The sequence below is a fragment of the Bemisia tabaci genome, chromosome 10 (assembly GCF_918797505.1).
Source record: "Bemisia tabaci chromosome 10, PGI_BMITA_v3".
Taxonomy (NCBI): domain Eukaryota; kingdom Metazoa; phylum Arthropoda; class Insecta; order Hemiptera; family Aleyrodidae; genus Bemisia; species Bemisia tabaci.
This window is the reverse complement of record NC_092802.1, coordinates 11,638,569-11,656,677: the sequence shown is the minus strand read 5'-3', so window position 1 is coordinate 11,656,677 and position 18,109 is coordinate 11,638,569. Positions and strand designations below refer to the sequence as shown.

Below are 18,109 nucleotides of genomic sequence, written 5' to 3'. Positions count from 1 at the left end.
TATTAAAACGAAATTGACTCCATAGTTTAATGCCTTAGTTTCTTGAATACGATTATTTTAAGCTCTCGAAAATTTATACCAGCAATTTTACCCATGGGGTGATTTCCTGAGAGCTGATAATATCACGAATTTCTCATAGAGCCCTTCAAAAATGGCTTGCTTTTTGGGCAGCCGATTCGGCCATCAAACCGGGGTTTAAATGGAAGCTGATAATAACACAAAGCTCTGAGAAAAATTTTGAGATGAGTATAGGAACGGTTTGTAAATTACGAGGAGAGGCGGGCATTCTGTTCAGCATATCGATACATAAGTATTTTCACACGTAGAATTTAATTTTCACGTCAGGGAGTCGACATATTTTGATTTTTTCGATTTTATACGGAAAATGTATGGTTTTTCGGGATTGAAATTACTTACAATTGTTTCATGAAAAATGAATGCACCCAAAATGACTATAGCATTTTGACTTTCACATACGTGCACTCACTAAATCGATTGGTAAATTCAAAGAGTGGGTACATCGACCTGGTATATCAAGTTTCTGCAATTTTTCACGGCAAATCGGTAGATTTTCGGGATGTGGATTGCTTACTTTCAATTCATGAATGAATAAAGCATGGACATGGTTAAGCTTCTTTGCATGAAAAGACGTTTAAAATAAAAAAATCAAGACATATTTAATACAATTGCATTTATATCGAGTAAATCTCTTTTCAATAATATAACGGGATTTATAATACCGGTGATTTGGGTATTTTAGCCCCAAAATACCTTTAAATCGACTTTATCTTCTAGGAGTTCGACAGAATTTTTCCTTTCTTCGCTTAAATTTTTCCGTAGCACTTTTCTTCAAGAATCTGATAAGATTTTGCTTGAGGCAGATCAAAAAACTTAAATTTGTTCGAATAGCTTTCTAGATTCACAATACACGGTCTCGTCAAGGTGCGTCGTTGACCTTGCACTGTTGGATCGTGAATTCTCTTGTTGTGCTGCTTGCCTTTTTTGAAATCTCTGTAAATGAAAACTAAAGGGGTTGATATGTGCGAGTTAATGACGCGCCTTATCAACACATTGTGTTGGAGTTCACTGCTTGTTTTTTTTTATGAATCCTGTTCCCCAGGATATTTACATTTTAAGTTTACCTACCTATTTCATCTTATGATAAAGTGCTTAATTATAATGCATTGTTTTTTTTGAAATCGTCAAGAGAATATGAAGGCAAGTACATTTACTTTTGAACGTTAACGTTTTCAAAACGCCTACAAATCTGTTGTATGCAACTTCAGTTACACTGTAAAGCATCTCTGTTCTTCCTCACAGATGGCGGAATGTTGCACATTAATAGCGTGCAATTTAAATATTTGTCTCACCTAATTCATTTTGTATTAGTTATACATCGTAGTCATTCTTGACCTGAAAGTCTGGAAATTTGTGAAAAATCACAATTTATTCTTCTCTTGGCCTAATCATCTTGCCAAGCTGTTAATCATGTCTTTTCAGTTTTTGAAGGAAGCTGATGAATCTAAAGAGTATGGGAGAGTCATCTCAAAAGGAAGCACCTATCTTTTCGTCTTAACTTCAAAACCATTTCAAAATTAATGAAACGTTTCCTCTTAGTCATTGTTTCAGCTTTCTAGCCCTCACACTTAAATTTGACGAATACTCTGTCTTAAGAATTTGATAATACCTTCTGAAGGGATGTATCAAGTTTCTACTAGTCAGATTTTTTTAAACGAAATTCAAATAAAACTATAAATAAACACACGAAATCGAAGGAAGTTCATTATGAACGATCACTTTTATGTTCGCCTGGCAATCTTCAAACAACATTTTTAAAATAGAACTTTTGAGTTAGTAAAGGATAGTTCAGAGGAAATCTGTATAGTATCGTGAGGAAATATTCACATAAAATAAATATTCTTGGGCGATGTTACAAAAATATTGCCGCAAGCATTGTTGAAAATATTGGGGGGGGGGGGAATCAGGCAGAATCGATTATGTCACAATAATTGAAATAACTAATTATTAAACAGAAAAACACCCCTTACCGGTCATTATATCTGTAAAAAATGAATTCATCTTGGTCTCCAAGTTGTTAATCACTGCCCTTGATAAATGAGCAAGACATATTATGATGCAACTAATAAAACATTTCACTGATGGAACATTCATTTTTAATATTAATTCCTTTATAGACACCTTTCTTATGCAAGTACCTACATGCACTTTCAGTAGATCACAGCAAATAGAAAACACGAAACAGTGATGTGACTCGTGCGTCAACAAAATCTAGCTCAAATTCTTTAGTTCAGGACGAGCAAAAACTTTATCTCCCAGAGAATACTGACCGAGAACTCACCCATGGAAATGGTGAGGCATTATGTGACATGCTAGAAGTGATGAACACCTCGGGCTTGGATGTACGCGCGCAGCGCTATCAGTCAATCTTCAATCATTGTCGATAACACCTTATTGATTATCTTGATTTCGAGAACAGTGATCAAGTAAGTTTCAGGATTTAAGAAGCAAAACCACGGACCAGATATCAACCAGACCATGTATCTCGGTTTGCGACGTAGCGACGATGCAGATGTCCTATCATACTTTATTAATGCTTGTGGAAAACCCAATTTTATGTAAGTAAAAATCCCTAACCAAATAAAAATCCCAAGCCACGTACCCATATTTGTTTGCGGCGTTGCAGACTTCCTGCCATTCTTGATTTTTTAAATGGAAAACTACCCGATGTCAATTCTTGATAACTTCCTTGATTTTCCACTTTGCGCGAAGAAAACTCCGTGAAAACCTCAAGGAATGATTTTGATTTATTCTCTCTAAAAGAATGAAATAGGAGCGGAGATTTTTAAACACCGAAAACAAGGTGCGTGGTCTGGTAGTTCCGCCGTCGCGTCGCGTCGCGTCGATGTACTAGAAACAAATAATCTTCCGTCAAATTCTTACGGCGCAAGGATACAACTGTTTGAACTCTCCGGAATGCGTGAGGTATAACGCCGCATTTGAAGGCGTTTTCAAAACAGCCAAGTTCCGATACCCGGATTACCGTTTTGAATAGTTCATATTCTTTTGTTTTGTTCCGTACCACTTGTTTATTTTTAATCCTCGTATAAAAACCACCCATTTGCTAAATACAATTCTAGCTGGAGCACACTTCAGTTATGCATCCACCACTGCAAAAATGTCAAAGGATATCGACAAGCCCAGCCCCCAGCGTGTATGGAGGCTATTTCAATTGAGGACACCGAACCAAGAACAGCGCGTTTTGAGAAAAACTCATTTAAAGTTTTGTTTTTGATGTACTGCGCAGACGTTTCTATGCAGGTACCCTGTTTTGGTGTTTTTGGTTGACCTAACCCTTCTATTGAAGGATGCCGGGTAGATTTATACTCTCATATATTTAATTTAAAAAAGCGGTTAAAAGGCCATTATTACGTCCAACAGTCATTTTGGTGGCAATATGAAGTATAAATCATTTTAATCACGCATGATTAACGCAAAATGAAAGAATATCGATAGTGAGTAAAGGAAGGGGTAACTAGCACCTTACAGGCCCGTTTATAGGTCGTTCTTGCACCCATCGATCCAGAGGCCTGACTTAACTCGGAAAAAAAAGATTTTTCGACCTCGAGCCGTTACCTATCTATATTCTATCGCTACCACAGCATAGTCTAGGTTACGTAGAATCCGAAAAGCAGATGGCGTAATAACGACCTATACGCCTATAGGCTGTTCTTGGTGCGGTTCATCAATTGCACGTGATGTTTCCGTAGCACCTGTCTCTTGACGAACAAACCAATGGCCAATCAAAATGCCATATTTTACGCGCTATTTTCAAATTGGCGCGGGAAAATATGAAAGTGCGGCAATTGAGTTGCAGGAGCGCTGAGTCAAATGAGGCGTGGATTCCAGGAATAAACATTTTCGGCTCAGTAAGAGCGTCTTTTTATCACTTCAGTTTAAATAAGATGAATCAGGGGGCACCTTTGATCAAGTCGTAGTAAAAAAAAGAAGACAAAAAGAAATAAAATGATTTTTAAAGAATAAACTTTGGCAGCACCTGAAGGCGCATACGGCGTACTTCCTCAGCAAGGCAGAACATTTCAATATCCCTCTGAAACTGGAATTTTAACACTCTTTTTAAAATTTCTAAACTTAAAATTTCCTTGGGAGTATAAGGATTTTAACGCACACAATGAACTCTCGAGGGACTTTCAAGTTGAAGCGGGTGCGGGCCTCTGGAACTGGAATTTTAAGACTCTTTTTAAAATTTCTCAACTTAAAATCTCCTTGAGAGTATAAGGATTTTAACGCTCACAATGAACTCTCGAGGGAGTTTCAAGTAAAAGCGGTTGCCGAGAGTCTCATAAAATTCCGGCCCTAATTTATCGACTGTCTTCTGACGAAATGTCACAGAAACTTTGAGAAATTTTGAGACCATCAGAAATTGAGCATTTTTTTTGGAAAACAGTCTTGCCAATGACCAGTCAGCACGACCAGCCAGGCGGCGCGGCGGTCGCACGAGTGGACAAAGTGGCGATTCTTGAAAATCGGCAACTTTGTTTTCTCTCCATTTAGAAGCATGTAAAATAATCGATATTCATCAATAGAGGCTACCTTACCTAGAATCGATTATACATAATGGTTTTAAATGGAGGAAAAACAATGCCGCCAATCCCATGCTAAGGAAGAACGCCGTATGATCATTCGAGAGTTGCCAAATTTCCTCCCATGAAATTTTAATTTTTTGCGGCAAAATATGACTCTAATCCCTTGATATTTTCAGGAACTTTAGATGAAATTGCGAACAATATTATCTGAAAAATTGGAAGAAAAATATTCATAAGTTCACCAGAAAATTTTTGGTTCATCAATCGAAATTCGGCAACGCTTGGAGGTTCATACTGTGTTTTTCCTTAGCCCGGCAGTATAGAAAAGGGGGCACTCGTTGCAAATAGGCGTGCCGAAAATTACTCATCACAGTTTCAATTTCAAGTTAATGTGAGTTAACATTTTATTTTAACCCATAGCACTGACTACCCAACAAACCAACTCCCCCCCAAAGAGTTTTAACGTTTAGAAATTGTACATGTACGCGTCTCATTCTCCACGAAAAGCAATGGCTTGGCGTGAATGATCAATTTTTGTTATTCCCTATTTGAAGATATGGAAAATAATTGATCACATATCATGACGTTCGTTGCGAACGACCTGATAATTGATCCATTTCTATACGTTTGAATGGCATATTAATCAATACATCGCAAATCATGTCACGTCACGCCACGCCACTGCCGAAAAGTTATCGATGAATCGGAGGCAGAATGTTGTGAAGCAACATTCAAAATTTTCAAGCTGATTCTGGTACATATTATCATCCATATTAAATTAATTAGTGGATAACTGGATACCGCTTTCTGGAATAAAAATCCGTCTCATCAGCCTCATATCTGGAAAGCTTCTTCTTTATTATTGATATTTTTATAGATTTTCAATAGAGGATAGTAGAAGCCAAATAGATTGATAAACAAAAACAAATTCAAACGACCAATGAAATCAGAGAGGGGGGTCAAATCAAACAAAATTATCAGGATTACAGAACTTTTAATACGAGATTCCTTTTGATTTAAAAGGATTCTTTTCTACCGAGCATTGAATGTAAACAGTTTCCTCCGTGCAATATCATGATCACAGTAATCAGAGTAAAATAGTGACACCGCGTCGCTTGAAGATTAATAAACCGATAGCTGAAGTGCGAAACCACTTATCTCCATTATGTGATGTTTCGAAATTTCCACTCTTACTTTATTTTTTCGTAGAGAAGCAAGCCAGCATTTTACCTCGCCTTTCTAAAGAATCTTTTGCTGGTAGAGAAGAAAATTCAAGAAAGTTTTTGAGAAAATACGTGACTAGTTTTCTAAATGAAAAATAAAGCATGACAGGAAGTCTGCAACGTCACAAACAGAGATACGTGATCTCGCGTTTTGGCCATCGTCCTTAGTTTATTTTGGTCGCACTATCAGTCTCACAATAACAGCGATGAAGCTCACAATGTCTTTCTTTCTAATTTTCTTTGTTTTGCCGGTTGACAATGCGGGTGTGATCCCCGCAAAAAGTCCCGGAATTTTTATTTTATTTTTATGTCCTTTTCATTATTTGCGGCCTTTGTCCCGATTTAAGTTCCTTTTTTTTTTGTTAGTTACTAAATAAACAGGAATAGAAGCGAAATAAACTGCAAAGAAAAAGAAAACATCAGGGTGCCTCGTTCTGGCTGTTGGTCTTCTTGAGCATCTCCGCCCTCGATCTCCATCTCTTTATCGCCGAGCCGCCAGATTTCCAAATTTTCGAGACTTGGGCAACCGGACTAGCTTTGGATAAGCTCCTCACCACGCCGTTGTACGCACTAGAAATATTCGATTTCGACAACCCTCTCGCCAGATTATTGTACGTCGGTGATTGGTGTAACCTCCTCACCATTTGACTGCACGTTGAATTTATGAACGAGGGTGATTTTGATAACTTGCTCAGGAAACGATTCGTGGCACTCATGGCCGAAGACTCACTGCGCTGCGTGGTATTTTCATCTGATCTGGAACTTTTTCTGGAACTTCCCGCAGGACTTAAGTCAAATATCGGGCCCTCCAAAGGCAAGTTCTTCCGTTTTAAGTAACTTCTCGCGAGATGTGGCCTCCTAGCGTAGAGAGCTTTGAAGATTGTCACGTTAACTCTGTGGTGTTTTATACATCTAAGGGCGCTGGATGAAAATCTGCATATGACTGCTCCTGTATTCAAGTCAATGGATGCGACTTCCTTTAAAGGTATCTGCATTTTGTCGCCACCCACGTGCAAGATCCCGAAGTAATTGCATGCCACCTGGAAGCAACTCTTGATTGCATACTCGACGTCGGGCAAGACGTCATCGTCGGCTGGAATCGCTTCTAAAAAGAAAAAAAGGCAAATTGGAGTTGAACAGGAATAATAACTTGTTCACTGTTAAAAATACCGACAATCGAAAACACAGGAAAATGCGGAAACAAGGCTAAAATACAGAATATAAAGGCAGGACGTTTCGGCACCTCGCGGCACCATTATCAACTGCTAAAATAGAATTGAAAATAAAAAAGAAATTGAAATAAAAACCAGCAAACGGCGTTACATGGTGAAATTGGAGTTTCAATACCAATTTCACCATGTAACGCCGTTTGCTGGTTTTTATTTTAATTTCTTTTTCATTTTTAATTCTATTTTAGCAGTTGATAATGGTACCGTAAGGTACCGAAACGTCCTGCCTTTGTATTTTGTATTTTAGCCTTGTTTCCGCATTTTACTGTGTTTTCGATTGTCGTTTCCGTTTCGGGCTGCTTTTACATTCTGTTTGCTTTCCACTGTTAAAAATATCGATACGGATCGATATATCTGTCGCAGGCTTGTAGCGAAATAAGGCAGTTTGTCAAATGCCTATGCAGATAGTTAAATTTTGACGGTTTGTACAATTTTGTGAATTTATGGCGAAGAGCTAGAGAGTTTTCAATATTTTGGGAATAATAACTCATCAAACCCAAGAACTCTTCATGTATCGTCCTCTTCAATTCCTTCTCATTTTTGAAATTTTGAAATTCTAAAAATTCTCTGACCAAAGGTCCATCGGACCAACGGATAAAGAAATCAAACTCCTTTAAATGGTGAGTTCCCGACTAAGACCCCATTATCATGATCAGGATGGTTGGCGCTTTTAAAAGTAAGAAAATTTAAAAATGCAACGAGGGCGATTACAATTGGATAACTATGCGAGAGGCAAGTCTTACCAGAAGGAATCGGATCAAAATCAGACCCAGAATTGAAGAAATCGGGATGAGCTTCTTCAAGTTCCTCTTTAAATTCCGATAAGTTGGATTCAGTGTCTGGAAACCATAAAATTCCAAAATATTATTTATTCCATGTGCAAATACCGTTTTCTCTCGTGTGTGTTTGAAAGAACGTACGATACCGAGTATGTGGGAATTTTTTATGAGAAAATCACAATCATTCGATCACCCGAATCTTGGCATGATGTACGATAAAGCTTTAAACTTTATCTAGGAGTAGGTTCAAAAAAGGGCATTTATGTTTGACGGTAGCGACAGTATTGTGCCTTTATCGGCGATATGAAGTTCAAGGCTAGAGGGGCTCAATTAATGTGGATTTTCCGGTTCATATTTCATTTTGTCCAATTACGAGTTCCATTTAGCCATGAAAAGTTAGGCCGATTGAATTAAAAATCTTTAAAGGTTAAGTAGTGTATACATGTCTCGAGGTATGACATGTAAGCTTATTGCAATAATCATATACCTACGTATAAAACTTCTGTGTACTGTGCAGTATTTCTAATTTTTTTTTTTTTTTTTTTTTGTGCCTGTGACAAGACTGAACTAGTGGTATGAGTTTAAATAACGGTATTGAATATGAGGATAGTTTTGAAAGAGAACACCAAGTTCCCATTCAAATGTCCCAGTATGAAAAAATGGAAACATCGTAAATTTTCAGCGAGATTTCAACCGCAAAAAAAGTACCCAGTCAACGCGTCTAATGGAAAACAGGGAATCCTTTCCTTTCGTCGATGGACATCATTCACTTTAAGTACTTAAAGTTCGCTTTCGATTTAGGGCCATTAATCTACCACCAGGAAGTGCGAATAGTTATCTTTTGGCAAAAACTACTATTCATTCTATGTGTACTTCAGCAAGACCATAAAACTAAGAGCCAATTAATCGGAGGACATCGTTCATTTTAGGTTCGCCTTCAATTTTTGTGCATAGGCAACAAACCTATTGGAGTGCACGAATAGTTAGCTATTACAAGAGGTAACATTTATCTTGTCATGTCCCGTCTCACCATCTCTTCTTCAGGGATGAGTACCGATTTTAAACTATCCTTATCATAATTGTATTCCTAGGCGCGGCAAAAATGAACGCCAAGTGCTAATACGATGACATTTTTCATGTAATTTCAAATTACAAGAGAAACTCAAACGATTATGCTCAATAAAAGTGTAAGAACCAATCTCCCAAGTCATGTTCAAACCTTCTAAAATCTTAGCTGTGCATTCTCTCCATGCGTAATATTTTTAAAGTCTAAGAATGGAGAATTGGCAGGTGTCTAGTTGTGTCTGCTGTTTAATTCAGTTAGTCATATTTGGATTGCATTTTGCGAAAAGGAACCAAGAGCATTCCGGTGTTGCTAGGATTGTGCAACTTACATTCTTTGCATCAAATTACTGAAATCATGGAAGAATTTCAATTTATAAAGGTGATTTTTGTCTTGAATTCATAGTTTATCGAGAGTAAAGATAAAGCTTGCTTAGATGATCAGTTTGTTTTTGCAAGGAAAAAAGGTTGCCCAGTCTTAGCAACATTGGAATGCTCTTGGTTCCTTTTTGCAAAATTCAATCCATTTGTAGTGATGCTTTATGGGCTACGTGATAAGAAAGCCGAATATCGCAACTAAAGACGTGATAGAGTCTCGTTTGTTCAACTTTTCGCCCGAATTTGAACGACAGGCACCTCACCAGTAGCATAAAGCGAGCATTGCAAATTCACGCCTCGCGCCATCGCGCCTTCAATTTTGCAGATGCAACACGGACATCCATCGAGTACGAATAGTTGTATCTGTGCGCCGTCATCAACGCTCGTCCATTCCCTTGCTTTATTTGCATATTGTGTTGATTACCTTTGTCTTATTTCCAGAGGTGTTTTCAAAACAAAGCCAGTATATGATTTTATGAACTCCGAGATGCATAAAAGTGAAAAAGGCTTAACTGAGAATATTGACTTATTTTATATATTACATGTACATTTATGCGCTTTCAAAGTGAGGGATAAGTCCACCATCTTGATTCCTGACTTTGTTTTATATGCAAGGAGAAAGACACCATATTCTCTCCATCACGATGGAGAATTTGAAGGCGTCTGCAATTTTGTTAATTTCGCGTTCGAGTAGAAATTTTACTAAGTGAACTGACCATGAGGATATTCTTTGTTCATAAATTGAACAATCATTAGAGGAGGTACGACAAAATGATCCAATCTGCTAATATACATGTGTTCAAATGAGAATGCCGTCAGATGATGTCACTAGATGGTGCATTTCCTAACTTTTAAATATATTTTTATACTGTGTCCCATGTCGGAAGAAAATTATAAAAAATATACTGCGAAATCAGCTCTTACGGCACTTTCAGATGAAACACTAAAAATTTGCGTGCAAACACTCCATTCGAACTAATTAACTTAATACATAAATCAATGATTCGCCATATTAGCACAATGAATTTTGAGAACCGGAAAAGCTTCTCCCAATTTACGATAGACCTCGCGGTTTCATTTTAGCGCGACAGGTATTGCGGCCCCCACTGAAAGCTTTTTATGATACAAGACAGATTTATTTTAGATAAAACTAGAAATGCAATCGCGTACCTTACAGTACAGTTTTAAAAGGCCGATCAAAGGTAGATCGTTTTATGGAGTCAGAGAGTTTTTTTCCCCTCAGACGTCAAGCATCAATGTATAGCTGCGCTAATGCAAAACGCGTTTTACATGCTATGCGTGTTAGAGTTTTGACGTATGAACTACGCTCGCACGTGTGTCTGTTTTGTTTTTCCAAAAAGAGACTCGCTGTCAAAATGAGCACATGATATCGCTGATATCAAATAGTTTTTCGATAAATCGAAAGATTTCGATAAATAGTGGGGAAGTGGGGGTTTGCGCATTTCGTCCTCAAAAATAGGCGATTTTGCAAGTTGACAACACTGTTTCTCCTCCATTTAAATGTAAAACAATCGATTCCTCGTGAGGCAGCTTGCCTCGTCTAAAATCGATATTTTTCATGGATTTAAATGGCTGAAAACAGTCTTGCCAACGTGCAAAATCACCACTGTCCTTGTATCATATTATATGGTTACATTCAGACCTAGAGATTTTTCATCCTTTGACCAATTTTCGGGCTTTTTTTTCGACATGGTCCTAACTATTGCCTTTTCTTCTGAAATGGCTCGAGAGTTAGGCTTCATATAAAATGACGTAATTCATCTGATGTTCCACTGAAAGGGGTATGAGGGACAGAACTAATCATTAGTGCTGCATTAAGATTTATGTGCTCTATGGTTCCTTTCTGCTTAACGCGCAGGGCTGGATTAAGGGGGTGGCCACATGGGCCGCGGCCCATGGCGGCAAAATGTAGGGGGCGGCAAATTTTCCAATCTTTTTGAATAAAGGTGTCAAAAAAAGAGAAAAAAAATCGGATGCAGAAAATAAATTACAAACGAGAAAAGACGACAAAATCTCTCATTTCCTCAGAGTAAAAGGATAGTAATTTCTAATTTTGCCGTCTCTCGGTGATACAAGAGACAACACTTTCAATTAGTCGAGTTAAGAGAGAAACCAAACACGCAATTTGACCTGGAACGGAGCGGCGTGGCGGTCAGCATGAAACGCATAGCGCCTACAAGACTGCATGAATACTTCACGCATTGCGCCGAACAGTGTGGTCAGCAGCGGTCGGCGTGAAACGCATAGCGCCTACAAGACTGCATGAATACTTCACGCATTGCGCCAACGCAGTGCAGTCGGCGCGGCGCGGCGGTGGAAGTTACAATTTTTAACCACATTTATGTTTGTTCTTTCATAATTTTTTCGTTCATTTTTTATAAATGGAAGGTCTTGTCCAAACAGGGATGGGTTTACGGAACTGAACTTTTGTTGGTATTGGCAGGGCTTTCACAAAAAATGTACCCAACACAAATAAACGCGTCTCATACATTCCTCCCCCACCGGCACGTTCACTTGATGGTTTTTATAAATCGTAATCGACGGATCACACGGGTGAGATTATATTGATATCGATTGGTTCAATTTGTAACCACAGCCTCAAAAGTCAATTTAGAAATCTGAGGTAACGGGTCTTATGTGATTGAATTTTTACTCTCTGGGAATGAAAAGGATGAAATTGTTAGGAATTTTCTCATTTTCAGCTTTTCCAAATTAAATCCTAAAATTTTTGTTTGAGGTTATGTTCTATTGTTTTGAACCAAACGATACATCGAACCACTGTCGAATACGATCTACTGATGTTTCAAAACAAACGAGAAGGGGGCGGAAAAATACGGGCGGCCCATGGGCGGCAAGTAGGTAAATCCGGCCCTGGCAGTCCCATCATGATTGGTCAATCGTAGGCTGTAATTACCTTGTACACACAGTACCCCAGCTTGCACGGTTTGAAGAACTGAGTTTGTCATGAGGAAGATTAAATGAATACACTTGTTTCGTAGGCTCATGTCGAATGGTAAACGGATGGGAAAAATCGGATGTGCAATCTCAAAATAAAACACAGGAATGCACGATAGGAATCGGTCTCTGACTGAATAAGCACCACACGTTCAATCGTCTTCGAAATAAATAAAATAATAAAATAGCTATTGGTTCACAAGTCATTTTCTAATATATAAGTAGACTAAAACCGCCTATTTCTGGACACTCACAATCACATAAAGCCACATCCTGGGGTAAAATTCCGTGAAATTACTTTATCTTGACTGCAACGAGAGTGCACTTCGAGCGAATGGATTCAGACTGATATTCTCAAACGCACGAAAAATCGGAAAACCAACGCGAAATTACTTTTTTTACTATACATTTTCAGGTCGGCGCAGATGAAGTAATGCTCTTCTCCACGAATTTGTCCCCCAACACAAATTACAATTCCAGCTAAATTGCCTTCATGGGGAGGGTGTTGCGGTGTTGCCATCCCGATCTTTTTAATACAGGAAATCTGTGCCACTTCGTGATTGGTTACACCATTTTTCTCCTTGATGGAGCCTCTCCGACTGTGCTAGGGAACGCCATATGAGCATTCAGGCGTTGCCATATTTACTTCAATAAAAAACGAATTTCCTAGGAAAATTCTAAATATTTTTCTTCCAATTTTTCAGACCATTTTGTTCGCAATTTAATCTAAAATATCTGAAAATTTCGGGAAAAATATGCATGGATGTTGTCAAAAATACGTGTTTTATTCGGGGAGATTTGGCAACTCTCAAATGTTCATACGACGTTCTTCCTTAGCACGGCAGCCTCTGCTCCTATTTTTGGACAACGGTGAAAAGCAAGACGGAGACAGGTTTTTAGACGTGCACGCAAATTTTTAATTGCTCCATGCAAGGGCTTCAAGATCCGATTTCGCAATATTTTTTACAATTTTTTCTGACATGGGAAATAGTAAAAAAATAGATTTACATGTGAGAAAATGCACCATCAAGTGACGTCATCTGGCTGAATTTCCCGTTTAAACGCATGTATTTCAGCAGCAGACAGTTTTGTCATGTCTCCTCCAATAATTGTTCAATTTATGAACAAGGTATCCTCGGGATCAGTTTACTCAGTAGTTTCCACTTTAACACAAAATTCATCAAATTGCAGACGCCTGCGAATTCTCAAATTCGTCGCTTGGCTGATAAAAGGACGTAACTAAAATTTTAGATGCGCCCGGGAAAGCATTGGCTTATACGAACGACAGGGTTCATCGCAAAGTGTAGTTACGCCCTTATGTCAGGGGGGCGACAAATCGGCCACAACGGAATAAAATGCGCTTTTCATAATGCAGACTATAGGGACCTTCACTAAGATTTAAGCTCCTTTGATGCTTTGCAACCAAATAAATCCAGTATATTTCTAATAATATATCCCCGACTTGTCATACACATTTATAGTATTTGTTTATTAAGCAAAATAGCTTCGCAGGAGGACTGAAAAAAAATCTCTGTGTGTTTACTAAGAAAATGGTAAAATTACCAAGAATTCAGGGTTCTATTTGATCCCAGTTTTTTCTTGGTAAAATTACCATTCATGGAATTGGTAATTGGTAAAATCTCGGTAAAATTATCGACTTTCTCGGTAATTTTACTGGACCCCGGTAAAAACGCCAATATTTTTTATCGACTGTGGTAGAATCACCGAGATAAAATGGCAAAGTTACCGGGAATTGATTACCAATAAAAGTGGTATTCTTACCTGAGAAAAACAGTAAAAATACCGGTTTTTAGGTAAGATTACCAGTCTGTCTTGGTAAAATTACCAATAATTGGTAAAAAAAGTGCGACGGTAAAAGTACCAACGGACCTTGGTAAAAACGCCGAGAATTTTTTTTCAGTGAGAGACCTCAGAGAAAATTAATTTTTATTTTTACGTACAATACTTAGCAGGTTCGTTTGACAATGTGTCCAGATTTCATCAAACCAAACCCAATGCATGAGAACGATGCCTCGTTTAAAATATTTGAAAGTTCACAGCAGACGGTAACTTTGAGCGGTGTCCTCCAAATAAAACGTATCTCGAATTGAACGGGTGCGATCTTTGTTTATGAACATGAAGAGACGGCTAACGAATTCCGATAACTGAAACAGACGAAAGCTGGGATTGAGGAAGCAATGGTTCGGGAGGGATCTACATTCTTGGTTGCCAAGTGGAATCCTTCTCGTTATAAATCTCGCACAACTTCTTCATGAATGGCCATGTTGGGCACTGTGCAATATATTGAAGATGTGTTCTGAAAAAGATACGAATGTCAAAATTTGCGACGTAGTATATTTTTACCAAAAGTGGAGGATAGATCTAGTTATTTCTTCTGCTTAAAAGTTGATGCTGCTTTTTTAGGACATTCTGTTTCCCTCGAATTATTTGGATTGCATTTTGCAAAAAGGAACCACTAGCATTGCAATGTTGCTAAGACTGCAACTTCTTCTGTCTTGGAGGAAAAACCCGATTATCCCTTAATAGTTTCTATTTTACTCGCTAAAAACTGTAAATTTAAGATAAAAATTACCATCTACGTCTCATAGTTTTTCACAATTTCCGCAATTTTATTGCAAAGGATGAAGTTGCACAATCTTAGCATCATTGCAATGCTAGTGGTTCCTTTTTTGCAAAATGCAATCCATTTGTTCTTGGTCCTGAAACTTTTGGTTTTGTCGATTTTCCTCCCTTTTTTTCTTTGATGTGCATTTAATATGTGTCGTATTGCAAGAGTGGTGGTCCAAAAGGAAACAATATCACTGCATACCACAGAAAATTAACTTAATCATGAAATTTGGGGCATAGAGTTAGGGCCTTGACTCCTGGATCCGGTTTGTTTCTTATGACCGGTAAAGATAAATTTAGCCAACATGCAACAAATATACTAGTTGTCTCCAGGGCCGGATTAAGGGGGTGGCCACATGGGCCGCGGTCCATGGCGGCAAATCCATAGGGGGCGGCAAATTTTGCAGTTTTTTTAAATGTAGGTATAAAAAAAATTCGGATTTAAAAAAAAAAAATTACAAACGAAAAAGGCGACAAAATCTCTCATTTCCTGAGGGTATAGTAAGTTCTAATTTTGTCGTCTTTCAGTGATACAAGAGAAAGCACCTTTCTCAGTCGAGTTAAGAGAGAAATCAAACACGCAATTTGGCCTGGAACGGCGAGGCGCAGAGAGCAATGATGACGAGGACTTGAGATGAAAAGGAGAAGCCATCGGCGCGGCGATCAGCATGTAACACATATCAGCGCCTACAAGACTGCACGAATACTTCACGCATTGCATCAAACACAGTGCGGTCATTGCGGACAGCAGCGTGAAACGGATAGCGCCTACAAGAATGCATGAATACCTCACGCATTGCGGCAAATACAGTGCGATCAGCGTGAGCTGCATAGCGCCTACAAGACTGCGTGAATACTTCACGCATTGCGTCAAACACAGTGCGGTCTGCGAGGCGCGGCGGCGGAAGTTAAAATCATTAATCCACATTTATGTTTGTTCTATCATAATTTTTTCGTTCATTTCTTTTGAATGGAAGGCCTTGTCCACACACAGATAGGTTTACGAAACTTAACTTTCGCGCAAAGTTCCGTGAACTTTTGCTAGTAGTGTTGACAGGGCTTTCCCAAAAAAATTTGTTCAACACCAGTAAACGCGTCTTATGCACAGCTCCCCCGCTGGCACGTCCATTTGATGGTTTTCATTGACGTTTCAAAACGAATGAGAAGGGGGCGGCAAAATACTAGCGGCCTATGGGCGGCAAGTTGGTAAATCCGGCCCTGGTTGTCTCTACATTGTAATTAATTGATCTCATTTACAGTTTTCTTAAATGAAAAAATTACTTTGGAGATTTACCATCGTGCTAATAGAAAGCAGGGGAAAAAATTTGGATAGATAGGAAAGTCAATTTACCAAATTTGAGGTGCCGGGTGCAGAATAGACATTTCGTGGTTGCGATGTCTCAGAATCTCTGGTAGGTAACGTTTCTTCCATTACATAATTAAAGCAAATGAATGGAATTCGTTGCAACTTCTACTAAATTTTCTTCATGATTTTACAATGGGCTAAATATGAAACTTTTTAGAAAATTCACTGAATTGTTGCCTCTCTAAAATATGATTTAGCAGTGAAGATTTTGAGACACCGCAAGCAAGAAATGCCTTTTCTGCACCAAACGCCTCATTTCAGGGGAAAAAACAAATGCAGTTGGTTTCGTCACGTGCACTGAAATCTCATTAAAAATTGGAAACATCACAAAATCAAACTTCTTTTTTTCACGAGAAAAGTTTCCAAAAGCAAGAAAAGAAGACTTCAGTGAATATATTTCCAGTGAAAAACTGCGTGGGTCGACGGCTTAAAATTTAAAGTTTGCGAGTTCGAAGTTTTTTTTCCTATGTTAAAAATTGTCAATTTTGCGAGTTTTTGAAACTCTTTGGAAACGTAGGTCCCTATATTTTTACAGGTAAAAACGCAATAAGGGGCTTGGAGGACAAAGCGCATAAGTGCAGTTTTGAAAACATTGTGATATTCATGAACACGACTAAAACTAGCTTGAAAGTATAGTCTGTGAAAACTTTACGGCTAAAATCCAACTTTGAAGTGTCAAAAAGTGAGTTTAAACCTCTTTTCCGCCATAAGGTCCGTGTAATTTTGAAACTTTAAGCACGTTTTTCTTAAAATAGCAAAAACTGACTTATGTGCCCTTTCATCCAAGCCCCTCAAATATGACGTCCCGCTCTTTTCGATCCTACTCCCCATTTAGCAGTGGCGTGGCGTGCTTTGCGATACATCGATTCTTCTGCCATTTAAACCTATGGTAAAGAATCGATTATTAAGGTGCTCGCTGCGAACACCTTGATTATTATCGATCCTTTTCCACAGGTTTAAGTGACATAACAATCGATAAATCGCAAAGCACGCCACGCCACTGCTATTTAGAGCGTTACGAAATGAACGGACCCTGGGACCCTTGCCGCACTCATTTACTTCATTTAAAAGTAACTAGGAGTCGTCGATTTTTAATCAACAATCAAATGGACTACATTTTGCAATTTGGACCTATAGATTCTAGCCCGGTTTAAAAACAACGTATGCGCCATTAGTTTCCCTGTGCATATAAGTGTTATTCCACAAGAGCCAGAATTTATAGTTCCAAATTGCAAAATGCAGTCCAAATCAGTACTGCAATTGGATTGCATTTTGCAATTTGGAACTATAAATTCTGGCTAAAACTCTGGCTCTGGAAAAACACTTGTAAGCATAGGGAAACTAATGGCACATACGTCGTTTTCAAACCGGGCTAGAATTTATAGTTCCAATTAGCAAAATGTACACTGGAAAGAAAAACACATTGGATCTAGAGTCCAGACTCTTGAAAACATCGACAAGAAAAAATACTCTTGATTCAATCGGATTTTTGTTTGAATCTAAACGAATTCCGCTTAAATTAAGCGCTTCTTGATTTAAGCTAGATTCTGATTGAATCAAGAGTACTTTTTCTTGTCGATGTTTTTAAGAGTCTGGACTCTAGATCCAATGTGTTTCTTTTCCAGTGCGGGCTAGAATTTATAGTTCCAATTTGCAAAATGTAGTTCGAGAGATTTTGTTCGTGACGGCAACGGTGGGCCTAGCGCCGATGGAATTTATTTATCCCGATGCGGAACCGGAGGGTGGAAATGGGGGGGGGGGGGAGCGCCGGCCATTTTGACGGACCATCCAAGAATAACCTCTTACCCGGATTGGTTAAGAGGGGGCGCCTCGCGGGCAGAGC

At 38.5% G+C, this 18,109-nt stretch overlaps 2 protein-coding genes across 4 annotated transcripts in view; both read right to left on the bottom strand.

Annotated features, from left to right (window-relative positions):
- The window catches only part of LOC109044678 (uncharacterized), a 52,623-nt gene extending 50,245 nt beyond the window's left edge, over window positions 1-2,378 (bottom strand). For 2 of the 3 annotated variants that reach the window (XM_072305025.1, XM_019062501.2), the window contains exon 1: window positions 2,049-2,352. Coding sequence is in view for 2 of the 3 variants with exons in the window: in XM_019062501.2 (XP_018918046.2) it covers window positions 2,049-2,172 (124 nt within the window). In the remaining variant the exon portion in view is untranslated. The other variant, XM_072305024.1, reaches the window with a different exon arrangement.
- Window positions 2,379-5,617: 3,239 nt separating this feature from the next.
- On the bottom strand, window positions 5,618-12,731 carry LOC109044653 (uncharacterized). The gene is made up of 3 exons (XM_072305119.1): window positions 12,232-12,731; window positions 7,821-7,916; window positions 5,618-6,953 (listed from the first exon to the last, which is right to left on the bottom strand). Exons 1-3 carry the CDS (start codon window positions 12,320-12,322, stop codon window positions 6,268-6,270), a joined length of 873 nt encoding a protein of 290 aa, XP_072161220.1. The 5' UTR covers window positions 12,323-12,731; the 3' UTR covers window positions 5,618-6,267.
- Window positions 12,732-18,109: the final 5,378 nt, after the last annotated feature.

Bases quoted from the DNA above. Each gene is read 5' to 3' on its own strand.
- LOC109044653 (XM_072305119.1), bottom strand. From the start codon at position 12,322: ATGAGCCTACGAAACAAGTGTATTCATTTAATCTTCCTCATGACAAAC. The intron at 7,917-12,231 runs GTAATTACAGCC...TATGGTTTCCAG, and splicing joins TGGGGTACTGTGTGTACAAG to ACACTGAATCCAACTTATCG. The intron at 6,954-7,820 runs GTAAGACTTGCC...TTTTCTTTTTAG, and splicing joins TTTTGATCCGATTCCTTCTG to AAGCGATTCCAGCCGACGAT.